Source organism: Protopterus annectens, chromosome 12.part0, assembly GCF_019279795.1.
Source record: "Protopterus annectens isolate FY-2018-M chromosome 12.part0, PAN1.0, whole genome shotgun sequence".
NCBI classification, from domain to species: domain Eukaryota; kingdom Metazoa; phylum Chordata; order Ceratodontiformes; family Protopteridae; genus Protopterus; species Protopterus annectens.
The window spans coordinates 1,246,592,502-1,246,614,284 of NC_056746.1; the positions used below are offsets into that span (position 1 = coordinate 1,246,592,502).

The 21,783-nt window shown below is 36.9% G+C and overlaps 1 protein-coding gene across 2 annotated transcripts in view; it reads left to right on the top strand.

Moving 5' to 3' along the window:
- The first annotated feature begins 1,197 nt into the window (after window positions 1–1,197).
- The window catches only part of LOC122817093 (cadherin-like protein 26), a 630,240-nt gene continuing 609,654 nt past the window's right edge, over window positions 1,198–21,783 (top strand). For both annotated transcript variants that reach the window (XM_044090256.1, XM_044090257.1), the window contains exon 1: window positions 1,198–1,308. In XM_044090256.1, coding sequence (XP_043946191.1) covers window positions 1,267–1,308 — 42 coding nt within the window. In that variant the 5' untranslated portion in view covers window positions 1,198–1,266. The remainder of the gene's footprint in view (window positions 1,309–21,783) is intronic.

Sequence of the window (21,783 nt, forward strand, 5' to 3'; positions counted from 1 at the left end):
GTTTTGCACTATTGCATTTCATAATTTATGGTTTGGTGGATGTAGATAATTTGCTGTAAGCTCTTACTTTTGTGCAGTAGATCTGGTTAATATCATGGTTTTGCTGTATGTTGCTGTTTGTTTTGTGACATTCAGCCAGTTAACTTTTGAGAAAGGTCAGTTTAAACTGTTTTACATATTGCTTTACCTGCATAAACAAACAATATTTGTTAATTTTTAGTTTTCAAGGGGCTACAGCTCTTGTGATGAAAATATTTTATTGCAAACTTAAACAGATACAGTTGTGTTCATTTATGTTGTTGCACAACATTGTTTAGCAAGTCAGTGACCATGGTAGCAGTCATTAACTAATGCGCATGCTAGAAGGTAGTGGACACAAACAAGGTATTTATTTTAGCCAACTGTTAAGTTAATAGAAATCTGCAATTTTTTTTTTTATTTTTTTTGCTGTAAGAGAAATGTATAGCAGCATTTTCAGATATGATACATTAGTAGAAACATGAAAAACGAAATGAGAAACATTTGTAAACATATATAGCGTAAGTGCATCACCTTATTATGCAAATATGCCTTGACATATTGCACATTAAATAAGATAAAACATTATGTATTTACATTTGTTTGCAATCTTATCTTCAAAATTATGTGAGATGGCAAATAAATGTTATTTGTTATATTGCAGTAAACTTGCAAGTGAAAGCAACATTTTAATCTACAGTTTAGGAGCATGAGTCTCGCGTGCCCTTTAACTGACAGTTGTAAGAATTTATTTGATATGGGAATTCCACGTAATAGATGGGAATTGTGTAGTTTGCAGTTACAGACTGTTGGACAATACACTGGCATGAAATGTTACACAGGAAATAGTATTGACATCTACATTAGAAATTTATGTTGTTTTAGGCATAGATATGTTTTGTAAACAACATAATGATTTGCTGCAAATCTGACATTAAAATGTCTGTGCATCAACATATCACAAAGCTAGGCATATGGTTATTCCATTAGCTATGTGCACAATGTATTGTAAAACTGGAGGAGAGAATCAGTGTCCCAGTTAAACTCATCATTAAAGAGTTAAACTATCGTCCTGTTTAACTTGGCAGAAGACTGCTAGAAGGGTGTGGCTTAGATAGGTTTGCCTGTTGATAAGATCTGATAGAAGCTCAGTAGTCACCATTCAACTGGTTAGTTCACAGTTGTTGTCCTGAAGGCTTTCTAGTGTACAAAAGCAAGGTACGATCTTTGAAGGCAGTATTGGTAGCCATGAAGTACAGCATTTGGACACTAGTGGTTCTGGGATTCATGGTATGTACAGCTGTTATTTGTATTAAATGGTGTCAAGTTATTACTGATTTAAAGAGTATATTACAACTCTTCAGATCTCCTTTTCAGAATGCAGCTAACAGACATAAATAAAGGTGTCTTGTTCTTATATAAGTAGTGTGATCATCTGTTATGTGCTGGTGAAGAATAAAATACATAGTTATTTGAATTTTAAATTAAATATGTTATTTTTGCTTCACTTTCTTTGTGATAATAAATAGATGCATTGTGTGTGTGTGTGTGTGTGTGTGTGTGTGTGTGTGTGTGTGTGTGTGTGTGTGTGTGTGTGTGTGTGTGTGTGTATCTGTGCAACCATAGTTTTCTTATATTAATATGTATTAACAGAAATGCACCTGCACAGACTGATTTCTGCCACACATCCATTTAATTCTGAATATTCTTGTACTTCACAGTATTGTTTTCAGATGCTGATCGCATTTAACTGATATGACATGACAACACAGTAAAAATATTTATTTAGCTAATTTACCTTTGCTAGGTGGAATAGTCAGATGCCCATTTTCAGTGGAGTCCCTGGGAGATAAGCTGCATAGTTTGTGCATTATACAACCATATGCTTTTACATTCATAAACATAAACTACAGAAAGAGTTACATAAGTACTGGTTGATAGCATAAATGGTACATTACAGTAACTGGTAAAATATACATTAAAAATATTACTACACATTTACAAAATGCAGTAAATGCAAGGAAAAAGTTTGGGCGCAGTTTGATTTGCAGTACACTGTATGCTGTTTGTGATTCAAGATGAGCAACAGTTGTGATAGTCAAGTTTTTTTTATTATAAGTATTTCAGAAGACGTTTGCTGTGCACAACAGTTGAGCAGTGAAGTTTGGATAGTTGGTTGGGTGGAATAAATTGTTGTTAAATGCTTAATAAGGAGGTACACAATGTGAGTGAGGATTGTTATTGTATTATGAGTATTTAATATATGTAGTAGGGCTAGCCACCCGGCAGTGTAAACCTTGGCTCAAGATGAGTGTCGCTGCTGAACTGAGACCCCATGTGCAAAAAATGGGAAAGGGGGATGGAGGGTCTGTGACACTTTAAAAAGAGGCAGAAGTTTTGCCTGGTTTTTCAGTTTGAGAATGGAGCAGATTAGTGTGTGTTTTGCAGGTCCATTTAATTGTTTGATAGCTTTTTAGTATTTTTAGGAGAATAATTGTATGGCTAGACTGAGAGCAAAGTTTAGAGGGGATGATAAAATATTCATTTTAGTGAAATAATAAGAATATGTCCTATTTATTTTCCACAAATGATTAGCCTAGTAGGCATTTATTTTCATGCTTTCTGTATGTGATTACATTTCTACATTAGTTTGGTTTGATCAGCTTTGTAATGCATTCTAAAGTAAGGCAGGTCTGTCAGTTTAGCAAAGTGATTAAAGTTATAAGGTATTAAGAAAGCAATAATGCCTGACATGGTGAGTGTTATTGCTGAAATAATACCTAATAAGTGAGATGTTATGAACCAACTCTGCAAGCGTAGTGCTTCTGTAGGTTCATAGGTTGGTACTAGGCTATCGGCCCTAGGGCCTATACAAGCCTAACCATAACAATTTCATGGCTATTTCTTCCCACAATATTTACTTCCCTGTAAAGACATTATTTCCCCTAATAACACCCACCTTAGATGGCATTATAATGGTTAGGTAATGAGCTATCTGTTAAATTATTTCACAGTTGCTTTTTATTAGTATATACATGTTTTATATTTTTGACATAATATTGTAGCATATGTAACAATTTTTGGAGGAAGTCTTTTACATCAAAAATGTGTGTTATATAAGAATCTAATGTGAACATGTACATTCTCAGACACACACACGTATACGCACACTCACTCACTCACTCACTCACTCACTCACTCACTCACAAAAACGATCATACACAAATGTGCCCAGCAATTACAGCCACTTTCTTGACTGAATATATCTCACCTGTCTTTGTGATCAAATGAATGAGAAAAAAGATCAGACAGTACAAAGCACTGCAACCCCCTCCCACCTAAAAGTGTCCCTGATTTTGTAGAATTTCCCTGATTTGCTTCCCTACTTTTCTGGCAAATAGTAGAGGATTATATTTAGTCAGTAATGCTTTATATTATAGTTTCATTCTAATGCATGTTAATGAAAATGTTGATGAAAAGCCTCTTTGGATCCAAATTCTTGAGAGAAGAAGATGAGATGCATTGTCATACACTCTCTCTCTCTCAAAAAAAAAAAAAAAAACACACACTCTCTCTCTCTCTCTCTCTCTCTCAAATATATTGTTCCTTTATTTTTCCACTTAGCTAAAAAACAGCTTTTTCTTAACCACCCTTAACAAAATTCCAGCTTCTGTTAACTGCCATCACCATTACTTTTGCTACTTGAGTTTTTTATTTTATTTTATGCTAGGCTAAACAGCAAAGTCATGTTTAGTGAGCACATAAAATGGCGGCTGTTTTTTTTTTTTTTTTTTTTTAAGTTCCTGCTTCACAGCAACTTAATCTGCCGTGAAGTGGAGGACTTGTTCTTTACTCACCCTTACCTGTACCTTAGCATTCTTTGGAAAGAATGTTTATTGCCCAGTCGGGTGGATGATGATTATCTGATGAGTTTAATTTCTATGAATGGACCAAATGCATTAATCTGTTTTCCTACTGTGTGATTGAGCAAGTCTGTTAACCAAGCAACCATCCCATGTTTCCACTGAAAGAGGCACCTGTACCTTTTGGGCTTATTAAGTTAGCAAATCAATAAAATAATTGCTAAGTAAATAAGAGCTTCTTAGACTAATCTTAGTATTATCTTAGAATACTTTCCCTTCATGACTTTATTAAAATACGGACATAAATTCTGCAAAATCATTTCCTAATGCTTAACTATTCTGTCTGTTGAAAGTTTTTTTTGTGTTTTATTTTGTTTTCATTTTTTGAGGTGTGTTAAGTAGGAATTTCAAACTATGTGAAAAACATACCTCTTAATCTCTTAGTGCAAGAAATTCGGACAAAACTTAAAGTAATGGGGGGACAAAGGCCCAAAAATGGGGACAGATTTTAAATGTTACTGTTAGAAACTTAGAAATTGCTAAAATAACAGGATTTGTATTAGCATGCATTTCCTGAAAGATATAAAGTCAAACCCAAATGTGTGTCATTATTTAGTGACTTCAGTCCTCAGCGATTAGCCAGAAAAAATACAAATTTTATGAGGAACAGACTAAAAATGTGAGGCAAAAATCTGGACAGTTGAAACGTGTAGACTGAAAAATGACATTCCAGACATAGCTGTATCCCGACAGAGGTAATTTTTCCAAGATATGTTGATTACAAAACAACACTGGATGAAGTGATTAAAGGTTATTTGTTTTTTGGAATGTGCTATATGCATTCTTCTCTTTTTTTAATTAATTTTGCTGCAGTCAATTTTAGCTATGCAAAATGCAATGACAAGTTAGCTAATGTATTTTCTTGCATTTCTGGCTTGTCTTATGTTTTATTCCTTTGTACTTTGAACTGCTGACTTGGTCTTCTCCACAGTTTTGTGTACATCTAATATAAACCCAATGGATTAAGATCTGTTTTGGGTTTAATGCACAGCAGACATCTGACACTTTAATTTTTAATAACCCTTCAGAGTCCATTGACTCAGTGTTTGTGCATTAAACTTTTCATTTTAAGTGAAAACATTCCTTTCATACCAAATCAGTGGATCAATAACAACTGTAATCATATAATAGTGTTCCATTCACATTGCAACTCTTTTTTAGGATTACTATATTCCAAGAGAAGAATCATGGTTTGTGTGTTGCAACTACGTTTATTAAATTACATTCTCATCTTCACCACTCTAAAACAAAGTCAAACAAGAATGTTCCATATGAGTATTTAATGGGCAAGTTTCCAGTGATCATGACATCCAGAAGTAGGACACATTAACATTTCTTTTTTTACTCTGTTTTTTTCTCCTTTACTCCCAGGCACATCAGCCCTTTTTCTGTCTGTGAAAAACTCAATTGCTGCAACAAAAATCATGTAAATTCTATAAAGTCAGGATTTTAAGTGATAAACTGTGGAAAAGATAGGTGTCTCTATGCTGGAGATGATGGTGCTGTAGGCCGATCACTTACTGCAGGAGACTGAGGCTTGGAGTTATTGCTGGTATGCAAGATGGACAAAGAGATGTCACTGCCTTATGGCACAAGGCATACATAACCTTACAGGCCATGTCATTGTCCACCTAGCCTCACATAGTCATGCTGACTACCTCATAGTATAATTCTACTGTTCTGTGGTGGTAGAGCCTAAGGAAATGCCCTGGTGGGCAAGACAACATATGTGATAGTGCCAGGTGCTAAATACATCAAGTTTTGGCTCCTCCTTTCCGTCTCATCGATGTATACGATGTATCAGGAGCAATGAATTAGCATAATTTCTTTAGCTGTGGTGACTTCTTTTATCAAACAGTCCCATAGAATGCTTGTATACTATACACAGACAAAACAGACAAAGGAGATGCACATTTAAGATTCATATTTTGTCTGCAGATGTCTGAATGAAGTGAAAGTGTGCATAACTTCAAGTGAATAATTTCATCTGATTGTTCCATTTTCCTTGCCAACTATGAACATACTACATCTCTTCACCTGTTTATTTGTATCGTATTATCGTTTCCTGTCTTGCTCATTTAATAGTATCACCTTGAATCCATTATTTTATATTTTAGCTTTTACCACTGGCATGGTTAAACCACCCAGTTGTTGCTCATCTGTATTTCACAATATTTATTTTATTTATTTGTTTTGGCAGAGTAGTTCTTCCCTACAGTATTAACATTTGGGTGTGACAAATTCTCTGAAAGAAGTAAATGAAGTGTCAGTTAAAAAATAGCCAAAACTGCATTCTAAGAAATATTACTGAAAATTAAAAAAAAAAATGTTTATATGGAGGCCAAGGTCCCACATCTCCATGCAGAGGGATATGCCCCCATGTATCCCTGTTTTTCTTATAAATGATTGCACATTGTAGCTTGTTGAGGAGAAACTAGACCCCCCCAAGTGTACAGCATCAAAAGTGAATTTGATCACTCCCCCCCCCCCAAGTGTACAGCATCAAAAGTGAATTTGATGACTTTGCATAAAGTGTGTGATCAAAGTACATACCTAACAACCTTCTCATCATGAATTTGAATACCAAAATTAACTTGGTTTCAACTTGAGATCAGTCTGCCCTTTTCCTGCAAAACCTCTAATCTTAAATGCAGTAACATTTTTCCTTTTTTTCTTTCTTTCAATGTTCTCCTTTTAAGTGAAGCTTCTCAGTTTATATATTTCATGATACATGTTTAGGTGGCTACCGTCAATGATTAACCTTTAACTTTCTGCTTTTTTTCCTTCCATGAATCATACTACATTCAAAAATGGCTCTAATATACTCTGGCATTACATATTTTGTAGGGCTGCTTGTACTTTGTCGCTCCTTCTATTTTCGTTTTTCATTATTGCACTCTTTTTGCTGCTGTATTTATGAGTCATCACTTACCTGATTGTTTTTGTTGATTACATTTGCTTTGCATGTTCCGATTCTTTTTATTGTATTTTTATTGTGTTATGTTCACAATGCAAAAAATCATTATGCAAGTAAGTTCTGCAGTTTGGTAGGTAATAAATAACAATTTGTAAAGAATGAAAGACACTTCTAGATAAAGGAAGAAAAAAAAGCTAGGAAAGGTTATGACAATACAGATGGAAATGTGAGAAACTGAAGTTAGGGAACTGCTGTTACATGCCAGGAACAATTACATGGCAGGAACAAGACATATTTTGTCAGAAAAAGGAGAGAGGGTGTTGAATTATCTGACCCTGAAGAAGGCAGTAGTTCTCATGAGCTGTATAATGGACAAGGCAGTAGATGTGGACAGCACAAAACACTTGAATGTTAAATGAATTACATATGGTAAAGAATGATGCCTGACATCAGTTTGCCTGCAGAAAGCTTTGGAAAATATGAGACATTGTCTCACAAGGAATTCCAATGAACTGGTTGGTTTAAGGGTCATAGCATACAGAAATGCTTACAAGGAAGAGGTGGAGTCTTGCATTTTACTACAGCACTGTAACACATAATTGGATAAATAATACCCAGGGTCCACCTTATCTCATTCTAGTAAAATAAGCAGCACAGATCATATATTAAATACTGTTTCATGAAATGCTGCTTTTATATACCATTTGTTATCCCTCGTCAGTATCTTTTAATAAATGACTGTCATGATGAAGGTCTGAATTTAAAACAAACAATAAGTATTATCCTGGGAGCCATAATCCTTGCTATATCTGTTTTTGCACTAATTGTCTGGTGGCCATAGCATCTGTCAGCATTAACTTGTGTAATGCACCTGACACCCCTACAACAGTTTCACCAAAACATTGCAGTCAGATTCAACGTAAGCCATACTTCCTGTCTGAAAGTACATTCTTAATTGTTACTAATGACGATATAGCCATGAAAACACAATATGGGTCCCTGGCATGCATCTTTTTACAGTGCAAGCTGCATGCCTGAATTCACTACACACTACATCTGATGTCATAGTTACCCTCCTGGCAGCAGATTATGATGACATGTTTAGAAGTATATATAGATTGCAAATTTACAAATGTAATGTGAATTTATATAGATTTGCAGAATAGTAAACACTGGGAAAACAGTTCACAGAATATATCCAAAAAAGACACATTCAATGCTAATAAAGGGAGAGTAATTCACAGAACATGTATGGAATATAAATATTCCTTTATAGAACACATTTGCATACGTTTGTGAAATAACTCGCTTAAAGTAGACTTGAATGTTATTGAATTGTCTCCCCCCTCTCTCTGCCAGTGGAAATATATCTGTTCTGATCTTTGCAGATTGCACTGATATGCTCCCTGGGTATTATGAAATTTGACTTAGAGCTGAACCAGTCTGATACATTTTTTTTTGAAATTTAAAGGCATATCCAATGATACTTTGCATTTATATAATGTGTATAGTTATGCTGTTCTTTAAAATTTGGTTTTGTGAGAAATGCTCTTTAGAAATTCTTTTCTGTATGCAGCTGCTTTGATATCCTGTATACAGCTAAGTTATTGTGCTATGTTTAATTACTGTGTTTGTCACTGATTTTCTCCAAGCTGTCTGTACTGTTTAATGGGGTATGAAACTTGCCCATCATTTACTTCAGTGTGCAGTAAAATTTAAATGGATTTATTAATGTGGCTTTGTTGTGGGTTACTGTTATATTCTCTTGTGTTTAAGTATCAGAGATACTTTTATCATAGTCATAATATTGTAGTAGGATGAATCCAGGGTTTGGAAGTTTAGTACCTGCATCTACTTTTCTATGCCCTGAGTGGGTGTCAGTTGCAATAGCTGTGGAGAGAAATATAACAAATTGTCAAAGAAAGATGTTCCTGTACAATAAGGTTTTGTTTTATATTGCTGCAATATCACTTTTCGTTTTTTTTCCCACTCAATCTGAGTCTATATTGTGCACACAAACACACACACACATGCTAGCTCTGTGTGTGTGTATATATATATATATATATATATATATATATATATATATATATATATATATATATATATATGTATATAGTCTTCCATTTGAATAATATTTTGAACTGAACTCTGTGCTTCTCTGGACTTCTCTATATTTTTATAGGTTCATAGATGTGCCAGTGAGATGGCAAAATAACTTATCCAACCACCTCCCCATTACTCTAGGAGTTCCCCAGGGCTCAATTCTTGGCCCTCTCCTCTTTTCAATTTTCATTAATGATCTCCATACCCATATTTCTCCTGCCACCTGTATACAATATGCAGATGATTCCACTTTAATCTGTTCTGCCTCATCCCCCTCTGTACTGCACTCTCTCACCCAAAATACTTTTGAAACCGTAGAATGTTGGTTCCTCAAACGATGCTTAATTTTGAACCCCAAAAAAAACAAATTATTACTCTTTTCACCAACCCGAAAATCCTCTCCACTGAATTTCAGTGTCACATCAACTAATGGCACAAACATCTCACCCGATCCATCTACCAAACTTCTCGGAGTTGAAATAGACAACAATCTGACCTTTGACACACACATCTGCAATACTATAAAATTAGTTAACAGAAAACTAGGCTCCCTCTATAGAATTAAACCATTCCTTACTCCACATGCTAGAACTTCCATTGCCCAGACCCATCTTATCTCGACTCTCCTGTATGCCTCTCCCATCTATACTTCATTGTCCAAAGCTAACCTCAGCAAACTGTCTGCTGCCTACAACAATATTGCCAGATTTGCCACCAATTCTACTTTTAGAACTCACCACTGCCAAAACTTAAGGCAACTACAATGGCTAGAACTACAAAACCAAATTCTATTTCAACAGATCTCCTTAGCCCACAAAATACTTTACAAACCCTTAAACACACCCATTCTCACATCACTTATCACTCCATACTGCAATCTTAAAAGCCTTCGCTCCTCCGACAAACTACTTATATCAACTAGTAAACCCAACAACTCAGCTGGCAAATCCTTGTTTTCCAATACAGTAGGAAAAACCTGGAATACTCTTCCTCACAATCTCACAGCAATCTCCTCTCTTCCCTGCTTCAAATCCCAACTCAAAACACACCTCAAAACCCACTGGCTCTGCCCCTGTAGCAACCCTGACTAGATTACCTTGGTATCTAGGTACTCTCAACTTCTCTGCTGTAAATAACTTCCTTTCCTCAGCTATCTAGGTACTAGAAAAATTTCTTTTCATTTTTTTTCTTTTTTACTTTCTCTAGCTCTAGAAACTCCTAACAAAATACACTCACTATTTTTTCTCCATTTCTGCCTTCATATCCAATGATTTTGTCATATATATTATAACCATGTCTAATATTTTTACCTGATATTACAATCGCTTGCATGTGGAGCTTTTCTCCCCGGGCCTCTGCTGAAAATGGACATAAATCCAGTTGGACCAGCCCGGTCAACAAATGTAAAATAAATAAAATAAAATAAAATAATAAAATAAATACTAGGCTAATGGCGAGCCTATATAAGCCTAACCCAAGAAGATTCCCTGGCATCATGCCATCCAAAGTTAGTTCCCAGTGCCCCTGTCAAGCAAGGCCACTGAAGTGAACCCCGTGGTGAACTTAGTATTGCTCATTCACTCGTCAAGATTTCTCAAGGCATATGAAGTGCTCTGCTTGATGTGAATGGGAAGTTTGTTCCAGCGTATGGGAAGTCTCTGGGTTAGGAACCTGTCCCTCCAGCATGTTCTGTTTATTGTGGTAATGAGGTTTAGGTTCCTGGAGCATGTGGCAGGAAGGGATTGAGATTTGTTTAGGCGTAGCATATCTAGCAGCTCTGGGTCAGACATGGCTTTGTAGGTCAAGCAGAGATCGGCTCTAACTAGGCGATAAGAGACAGAGTATAGCTGGAGTTTTTGAGTCTGTCCATATAGGGCATGTGTCTAAGGCCTAAGATCCTCTTAGTGAGGTATTTTTGTGGCCTTTCCAGTTGTTGTAGGTGTCTAGTGAGGTATATACCAAATGAGGTGTTGTATTCTATAATAGGTCTAATGAGGGACGAGTAGAGAGGGATTATGACCTCTTTCTTCCTGTATGAGAAACCTTTTATATTGAGATGTGCCACATAGAAGGACTTTCTGACTACAGTGGCAATGTGGTTATCAAAGGAGAGGTTGCTGTCAACCTGTGTCCCCAGGTCTCTTATCACACCTTTGGTGTTTAGTGGACTACCACCTATGTAGTAGTTCATGGGCACCGAATTTTTCCCAAAGGGAATGACAGTGCGCTTTTTGCCATTGAGCTTAAGGCCATGGTCCTGGCACCAGTCATTGGTGTCAGTGAGGCCTTTTTGTAGAATGTCTACATCAGTTGGAGAATCAGTAATGGCTCCCAGTTTGCAATCATCTGTGAACTTTGTCAGCCAGAGTCCCTTTGTGTTGCCTTGAACTTCAGAGAAGTAGATGCCAAACAGGAGAGAACCTAGGACCGATCCCTGTGGGACACCACTTGTAACTGGTTGGTAGTCAGATTTGGAGTCTGCTATTTTCACAGTGTGGGTTCTATCAGTGAGCCATTTGGCAACCCATCTTATGACATAGGGGTTTAGTCCTAGTTTAGTGAGTCTAGCTATGATTCCTGAGTGAGGGATGGTGTTGAAGGCCTTGGCAAGATAGAGATAGGCAGTGTGAACTACCTTGCCCTCATCCACAGCTCTGGTGACAAACTCGAAGAAGTCGAAGAAGTCTATCAGGTTGAGTAGGCATGATCTACCTTTCACAAATACATATTGCGTGGGGTCCAGAGTTTGGAGATTCCGTATATCCTTATCTATAAGTTTCATGATGATGCACTCCATAGCCTTGCATATCAGACTCATCAGGCTAATGGGGCGGTAGTTCCCAGGGTCTGTAGTCACTCCCCCTTTGTGGAGTGGGATGACTTTAGCAGTGCACCATTTGGTAGGAACAATGCCTGAAATGAGTCTGTGACTGAACTGGGTACTCGGGTGTGGTGCCAGTTCACTTTGTAATTCATGTAGAACACAGCCAGGGGATATTATCAGGTCCCATGGAAGCTGTATTCTTGGCTTTGGACAGTGCGGTTTTTACCTGTGTAGCTGTGATAATAGGGACTTGGCATTCCTCAGGTATTGTGATAGGTCCTTTATGGAGTGAAAGGGGGGTAAAGTTCGCACTGAACCTGTCTGCCAATATGCTGGCAATATCAGTTGGTTCGGTATATGTATTGCCATTGTGCTGTAGTTCAGAGCAGATCTGAGTATTGCCATGTAGATTCTTGACATAACTATACAATACCTTGTGGTTGTCTTTAGAATCTGCAGCAATTTTGTTTTCATAGCTAGCTTCAGAGGATTTAATGATGGATCTCAGTTTTTTGCTGAGGCTACCAAGGGTGTTTTTCCAGTCTTGGGAATTCACCCTTTTCTGCAACAGTTTTTTCCTTCTGTTGTAGAGTTTGTTCATGGTGGGGGACCAGCAGATTGGCTTCCTTTTTTGGAGTTGGGCATCTTGGTTCTGTTTGGTATGGCCCATTCCATGCACTTGTGTATGTGCTCATACAGTGCATTGGTGTATGATTCAGTAGTCATGCACCTATTTTCCATTTGCATAGGTGTCGTGAAGGTAGCCACCACTGTTTTTAGAAGCCCAAAATTGGCTTTGGAGACGTTTTTTATGGTGGTTTCCTTTGGGGGGGGGGTGAGGGTGGGATGTAGATATCCATGGTGATTTGATGGTGGGATGTAGATATCCATGGTGATTAGCTTGTGGTCAGATCTGACCAGGAAGGAGTTGATTGCTGGTGTAGAGTAATGGGCACCCATGTAAGTAATGACCAGGTTGAGGATGTTTCTACCCCTGGTAGGGGTAAGAATGAGTTTGTCCAGGACATTGGAATTAATGAATTCCAGAAAATGTTGAGCAAGTGTGTTGGTACATGAGTAATTTTCCCAGTTAATCGAGGGGTAGTTAAAGTCTCCCAGTATAAGGATATTGGGTTGTACCCTAATATTTTCAAGTGTGTTTAGGAATGTGGAGTTGGAGTCTTGGGACATGGTGGGGGATCTATAGCAGGCTACAACCTGGATTGCAGTTTTACCCAGTGTTAGTTGTACCTGAAGTATCTCTGATGTGTTATCTTGGGCTACTAGTCTGGCGGTGTGCATATCCTTTATGAATATGGAGACATTACCGCCTTTAGTGCTTCGGTCCAGGTTTAGGGGCTTTAAGGTGTGGTATGAATTATATCCTGGTAGTGCTCTCTGGAGCCTTGAACCAGGTCTCAGTCACTGCACAGATGTCAATGTTCTCCATTTTAAGGAGTGCTTCAAGCGAGTGCATTTTGAGATTTAGACTTCTAGCATTGAGTAGCATAACCCTCAGATTTTGTTTGCTTGTAGCTGTTATGGGGGTAATTTTGTCTTCGGGACATTGTCTAAAAAAAGGCACTATAGGTGAGTGGTTTTATGTTTTAGCTGTAAGACATGCATTGGATGTATTGGAATATACCTTATCTTGTAACTGTTTGTAAGAATATACCTTGTCATCTCATACTTTGTAGAACTCCTCTTATATTTTGTTGTACTAAAATACACTTTGTACTTGTGTTTTTACTTTAGTGAGAAGGACGTAGTTGGAAAAGGGACATTATACTATTAGTATCAACCTGTGTGCTCAGCACCATTGAACAGGTGACCTTCTGAAGTGTTAGGCTGCATTTTTATTTCACTGCACAAGGTATATTTGTGTGTGTGTGTGTGTGTGTGTGTATATATATATGATACACTTTGTACTTGTGTTTTTACTTTAGTGAGAAGGACGTAGTTGGAAAAGGGACATTATACTATTAGTATCAACCTGTGTGCTCAGCACCATTGAACAGGTGACCTTCTGAAGTGTTAGGTTGCATTTTTATTTCACTGCACAAGGTATATTTGTGTGTGTGTGTGTATATGTGTGTGTGTGTGTGTGTGTGTATATGTGTGTGTGTGTGTGTGTGTGTGTGTGTGTGTGTATATATATATATATATATATATATATATATATATATATATATATATATATATATAGCATAGCACTTTACTATCTCAAAATACTGAAATCTCAAATTTCAGTATCTCGAGATGAAAACGCTAAAAGTGCAGTTGAGTGAAACTGCACTTGATTGAATTTGAAGTGTCTAATTCACAGTTGTAGTGGCGCTGCACATGGGATTTGCTGTGTTTGTGAGGTGCAGTGTGCTGTGAGATATGGTTTGCCTGCCGTTGTGTGGATATATGTGGAGATTTAGGTAAGTGATGTTTTTTGAAGGGTTTTGGGTAGGGATTTGAGTGTGTTGGGAAGTTTTAGGTGTAGGTGAGGGTGGGTAGGTAGGTAACAGTGTGAGTGTGTAAGTGTTGAGAGTGGTGGTGTTTGTACGTATGTGGTATGTGTTTGCGCAAGGGGAATATAGAGCATGTAGTGGTGGGTAGTGTCATTGTCTTTTTAGTGGGACCTCAGAGTTAGTATATATAAGTAGTGGGGGTGTGGGGGCGCAGCCCCCCACATGGAGGGTGCAGGGTGACTTGCCCCCCTGCTTATATGTAGGGCAGGTGTGTGTATTTGTGTTGTGTTTGTCTGTGTTTTGTTGGTTTGTTGTAGTGTGGGGAGGAATGTGTATGTATGTTTGTTTGTGTGGTGGAGGGTGTATTTAAAAGTCGCGATTTTGAATTCCGCGCTTTTGGGGTTTCGATATTGTGAATGTTTGGCTTTATAGTCTCGAGATTCTGAAATTCAAGATTTCAGTATTTCGAGATTATAAAGTGAATCTATATATATCTGGAATTTTTTGAAGTTATGAGTGTAATATAGCAGTATAACCCATGTAAAGTAAAATTAAAATCATAAAAGATCTGCATAGTAAATTTAATGTGCTTGTTTTCTTGATGGAAATCTATTTTTATTGATGTTATAAAAATAGAAAAAAATCTGTTTTTAATAAAAAGTGCAGCTGCAGAATATATGAGTTTTATTTTTACTGTCAAAGCAAATTAATAAAAATGTAATGTAAATTGTCATGTTCTACCTAGCTGAAGCTGCACAAATTTCATATTAAGAATATTCTGACATCTGCTTTCAAATTCAAGTTTGCCACAGTCATTAATTTATTATAGAGAAAAAAAAGTTGTATTTTTATATATTTCTTTGCATTTTACAGCCCAGTGCCAGTCCTGAGAAAATGTAAGGAATGACAATAGCACAAAAATATATAGCAGATAAGAAGCAAGTTCAGAAACAATCCAGCCAGGTATGACATAAACAGGAAAGGCAGCAAGATATAGGCATACTCTGAAGGCTGTTAGATGGTAGTAAATTAATTTTGTGCATGAACTTTATAGCATTTAAGAAGAAAATTGATTGTCCTACAGACTTTGTTTGGGGGGGTGTAGATTATATTTTATATAAAATTTGAACATAACAAACTCTTAATACTAGAGAAATAAAGTTTTATATGTAAGGCAGGAGACAGAAGCAGTGACACACTTTGTGACTCCAAAAAACTTACACTAGATACCACTCAGCATTCTGGAGTAATTAATTAATTAACCCGGAACTGTACATCTTTAAGGGCCATGTCTCCATTCTCAAGTCACGTGGTGAACTCTCAGCTTTCTGGAGTGGTGTAATTGTGTTCATACGTTGAACACATGTGAAATGTAACCTGGACAATGTAGGTTTATATATAATGCACTAAATTAATGTTTATTGACTGCATTTTATGATTCTATGTATACACACACATATACAGATAGATATATACACACACGTCACACAAGTTCAAGCACACACACATAAACACACACCAAAATAGTCATACCATATCCTTTATTCTGAAAGCATGGCATGCTGTATAGATTAGATAGTGTTAATAGTTACAATGCTGCAAGCAGTATATTCAGTTCAGAGCATTGTATTTGTCATGTGAATGAACAGCACTTACGGTTTATAAGTGAAGTGTCATTCAAGGTGACGGTCGCCTAATATATATGTATACACACAGACACACACATATATGTAAAGTGTGTGTGTGTGTGGCGGGTGCTAAATGAGTTGGTTGTGTTATGAAATAGAAAGTATTTTGAAAGAAAATTAGCCTGTTACATATGGCTATTCAGACCCTAGTGTAAACACACACCCTTAACAGGACACAGCCTTCTCAGCTGAATTATATTTAGTAGGTACAAATATAGTGACCCATTAATCGCTTTTTATTTTCTAGCAGACAAAATGGAAAACATTCCTTGTATAGTTTGATAATTTTGTATTACTGAGTGCAAATCTGACAAGAAATAGAGGCGGTTTTATATTATTGTTGTCAAGCAAAACATTTCAAAATGACACATTCAACATTCACAAGATTTTATATAAATTGTCTATTTCACAAATATTGTGTTAACCTACTTAACTCTCAGTAAGTTTTGTGAAATAATTTTAATTTAGAACAATATTTTCAGCCTTCTTACTTATTCAAAACAGTCATTGTGGTTTAGAATATTTATGTAGTTGTGGATATAAAAAGGAGAAATCACTGAAGAAAGTAGTGGCATTTTTGTTCATTTTGAGTTCTTTTTCTGTAACTGCATTGCTTAAAAAGAGGTTAGCATATAACATTTTATAAAACTACCTTGCATGTGTTACAAATACTCCATTTATTACTTTTGCCTTTTATAAGTGGTTGATTTTGTGTAATACTTTTTTCATTTTACTTCCTGCAGTAAGCTGCAGTATTTGCATAAGTGTTCGGTAGAAACTGAACTTTGTTCAAAGATAATACAGACTCTGTACACTCTAACAATGCTACAACATTGATTATTGTTTGTACACGAAATGTGTGCTTTAACAGTCTATCATCTCTTCCAACGCCAGACAAAGAAGAAATGCTTCAGACATGATAAGCTTTCATTAACCCCCACCTGTAGTAACGTTTAACCACTGTCTTTTCCACTTTCAGCTGTGATTTTTCTTGGATTGATTTAGAGTAACATAACAAATTTTGTGAAACTGTATGCATATTTTTCTCAGAGTGATTTGAAGTAACATAAGATATTTTATTGAACTGCATGTATATTTTAGTTAAAGCAAATGTAGAAAATGGCTTGAAATATAGGTGCATTTTTAAATAGTGGCCTTAAAATGGATTGCAACACTAAAATTCATTAAGCAGCATGCTTCTATGTAAAATATACAGTATAGTGGTTAGACAGATGGCTTGGTGATGCTGGCAGTAATTAACAATATTGTCAACAGGCTGACAACATGGATAGTAACAGTATTATATCTACATTCTGGCAGAATGAAAATGGAGGGCTATCTGTCTCGTAAAGGTATTGCCACTGGTACCACTGTATTTACAATTCTCATCGTTAATAAGTATTGGGTAAGGTGATTAGAAAGGCTGGCTTCATGCACATGAGTAAATTACCCCTGATGACTTTTTTTCTTTATCCATATGCCTTCAGATCTCCATTCTCTGCATTCTAGTTATTGCTAGAGCTTGTGCGTTGATTTGTTGGAGACTTCTGCACTGTAAACAGAAACATTCAATTTACCTGCTCTGAATATGGTCTGGTCAAATTGTATATACCCAGGAATCCTCAGAAATTATTTTTCCATTAAAATCAGATTACTTCTTGGCAATATGTCACCTGCATGTAATATACTGTAGTGAAGCTAGTTTAAGGCTGAGTTGGAAATGATGTACAGCTCCTACTATCAGGGTACAGACTACTATGGACTGTCACTACAGAAGTCACAACATTTGAATGCTGTGACACTTCTGATGCATTCCATATTAAGGACTCACTAGCTGAATATTTTCTAAGAATTATGGTTCATACTGTTAAGTATATAAAACATATTAAACAATTGCTAGTAGTTGAGTATTTATTTTCTGAGACTTCTAATTCAGTCTTTTTTTTCTGAAGCATTAGTTGTGTTAAATAAAACTTTCCTTACAGAGCGCCTATCTGGTTATGTTTTTATGTTTTGTGCTATAGTTAGCAACCATTTTCAGTTTGTTCTATAGTATCAGAATTTCCTGGACAGAGATGGCAAGAAAGCTTTCCTACTTGGTACTTAACCGACGGAATGGATATTAGACTTATTTCACTCAAATCTAGGTGCTACTGATTGGTCTTTCTTGGACTGCAAAACGTGTCTAAACAGATCATAGAGTAGGTAGTGATCAGTTTGGTAATCATATTAACTGTGCCTGTGACTAACAACTGCATCAACAATATCTGTTTATCTTCACTGTGGGTTCCTTTCGACTTAGAATCTTGTATGTTCTACAACTAATTAAATGAGTTAGTCACATTTTTGCCTGGCATTGACCAGCATGGTGCATTAAACACCTTTATTTCTAATTATAAGCCTTACAAAATGTCTCGGATGTCATCAGGAAGTATCATATCAGCACAGGCCTTTACTTGTACTCAATCATCGTGAACACTGAACTCACTCAATTTGTTCTCAGTTTTTGTCAAAAACAAGTAGGTCACTTTAAGTTAGGGGTCAAGGTCAAGTTCAGTGTCTGGGCACATGAAATGCAAACATAAGCACAGCTCATGTTATTATTAAAAGAATTTAGGAGAGTTCCAGAGACAGCACTACTACTGACAAGTCACTGGGTTGCGTTTTGTATGTTTTTAAGCAAAACTGCAAAAGCCACTTAGTAGACACTCGGAACACCTGGATGAAATATGAGACAAAATAGCCTAGAGAGATAAACCTATTATCCATATCACAGGAATGTTAGGGATGGTACAAAGAAGGTAAAGGGGTGATTTTTATTGAGAATTGTTTTCTACCATTTGAGAATAAAGGTCTGAAGTGACATATACCAGTTACAGCAAGTTCATTTTTCTTGCTTTCTGTTGTTATTGACAAAAACCAAGATGGTGGTTAGTTGATTTTTTTTTCAAAGGCAGATGAACAGCTGCACAGATAAAGGAATTGTTGCATATCTTTAGCAAATGATAGGCAGCCAGAAATTCAGAGTTATTTGTTCTCAGTAGCAAAAAGTGCAGGTGGACTTGAAGGTATACCCTTGGGTAAATAAGATCATAAGTCCTTTTCGTGGCCCAGCCTTGACAATGAACTGTATTTCTTGCTTATGCAAAACTGGTGGTATGTCAGGGCTGAACAGCCATCTTGACAGTACATGTTAGTCAAAAAAAGCTGTATTACCTATTCAGAAAACAAGTATTTTGTTTGTGTGTTTTATATATATATATATATATATATATATATATATATATATATATATATATATATATGGGAACACTTCACATAATCGAATTACTGAAATCTCGAATTTCATATGGTCGAAACCATATGATCGAGATTTCAGTAAATCGAATATGTAAAGTGTAAAAAAATAAGACCTTACTTATGTTAAAACGTTACGTGCACGCAGAGGCAAGGATTCTTGTACAGTCTGTGTGCACGTAATGTTTTTATCTTTTCTGCGGTGTTGACAGGAAGTGGGAAATCTCCCTTTTTGCGCTTCCGCTTACAGCGCAAAATGGGAGATTTCTCTTTTCCCCACTGTAGCGCGATCTCGGAGTTGGTATATTTAAGTAGGGGGGGGGTGCAGGGGGGGCGAAGCCCCCCTGCAAAAGCGGTGTTTGATTTTTTTTTTTTTTTTTATGGTTTCATTTCAGAAGTTCGAGTTTCCAAAACTCGATCTTTTGGTCTCGGTTAAATGAAATTCGAGATTTTGGGGATTCGAGCTTCTGAAGTGAAAATATATATATAGATATATATATATATATATATATATATATATATATATATATATATATATATATATATATATATATATATATATATATATATAATGTGTGTGTGTGTTTATGTGTATATATATATATATATATATATATATATATATATATATATATATAAATAATCGTCATGCAGGGATGTCTGATGCTGTTACATGTTACATTTGGCCCTTGACATGCAGACAGTATGCAGGATCAATCAGCTGATGTACTGGGGTACTGTTCAGGTACATTATTCTGCTACAAAGTATATCATGGATTTGATTGTTGTTGTGTGGTATTTGTGAGGATACCATCTAATGCAGTCAGCAGATACATGAGAACATGGAGCCCGAAGACAAACTCTAATTTGTTCTTATGAGCTTCCATGGGGTCAGACACTGCCTCCATTTTCTGCTCCATGCAGAAGATTGCCAGTGCCACCATCACTACCCAGACTTGCATGGTGTTTGTATAAGGTCTGTGGGAGGGTTTATATTGTAACTTTGAAACTTCAAAAGAGCGACCTTTCTTACAACGACATGGAAAAACCGAACCGACAGAATGTTGAACGGACAGAACAGTGATTTTTTTTCCCCAAGAAAAAAAAAACACTGGGCCGTTGTCGGGCCTTTGCCGTTTCTTCCACTGTGGTGCAATCTCAGAGTTGGTATATATAAGTAGGGGTGTGTGGGGGGATTTTGTCTGTCTTTATATTGTCTAATTGTTTTCTTTTTGGCCCAGCGATGTTTTTTTTTTTTTTTTCCCTGGGGAAAGAAATTGCTGTTCTGGCCGTTCGACATTCTGTGGATTTGGTATTTCTGTGTCGAGGTAAGAGCATTTGTCTTTTGAAGTTTCAATGTTACAATAGACCTGTGTGGGAGGGGGCTTCATAAACTGCACCTTCATTCTCTGCATCAGGTAGTGTGCAACATCTGCCACTACTTATACTGAGCGTTAAAGCACCCAACATTCATTGATAGGACACCCCATCATTATATTCCATTCAGGTCACATTTCCACAGTAGCACATCATCTGCGCCACAGGAGACTCTGAGTCATACTTCAGCAAGCCGGCAGAGTGGCCTCAGTTCACATAATGCAGTATCACTACAACTACATCACAGAAAGAAGTTGTACATGACTCAGTATAACTTATTTCACTATGAGACTCCCTGATGTCATATGCTTCCCCAATCCAGAGTGTGTCTATGTATCATTGTGCCTCTCAGCACCTGAGCACCATAGGTGACCACTCCACCACAGCTGAATATTATGCCAATTGTTGTCTTGGAGGAGTGTTGTGCAGTTGCTGCTTCACCTTGTTCCACTTCAATGTCTTTAATAAATGTTGTTGCTGCACCTTCCATGCCAGTTGTGTGTGTGTGTGTGTGTGTGTGTGTGTGTGGTCTTACTGTTCCTGTAACATTTGGTTGGAGTTCCTCTTTCCCCAGGATTATATTGTGTTGCATGATATATGCTAGAAGCATACTGCAGACTGTGACAGTGCCATACTGTAGTGCCCCAAGACATATTGAGTAGAAGCCAATTTTGAGCTGGCTTAATACATACTTGATGATGTTACAGTTTTCAGCATGTGCAGTGTTGTACTGCAATTCAGCACTGCCTTGTGGGTTCTGTGCTACTGCCATTAACCAGGCCTCTAGTGGGTATCTAGCATCACCAGCCCCACAGTGGCAGCATATATGGGGGTTTGCTACATATGTACATGCTCTTTGTAGCTGTACAGATTTTATATAGCCACAGTGCCTGCACCTACCAACTAGCTGACCCTTTAAAGAGGTACCTTGATGGAAGCAGTGATGTAACTGAAATGTAGACCATATATGTGAATCATGGGAACTGCCTGGGCACTATGAATTCAGATTGGATTAATCCCATGTGCATCATAGAGTGCCTGGCAGTACATGGAATCATAGCCTTTTCTGTTTACATACCCCTGTTACTGTGGACCTGGTTGAGCTTTATTGCTACGTGTGTGGTTGAGGGAGGCAAGTAATGTCAAAGTGCAATGCTCCACTTGTTACTGAGAT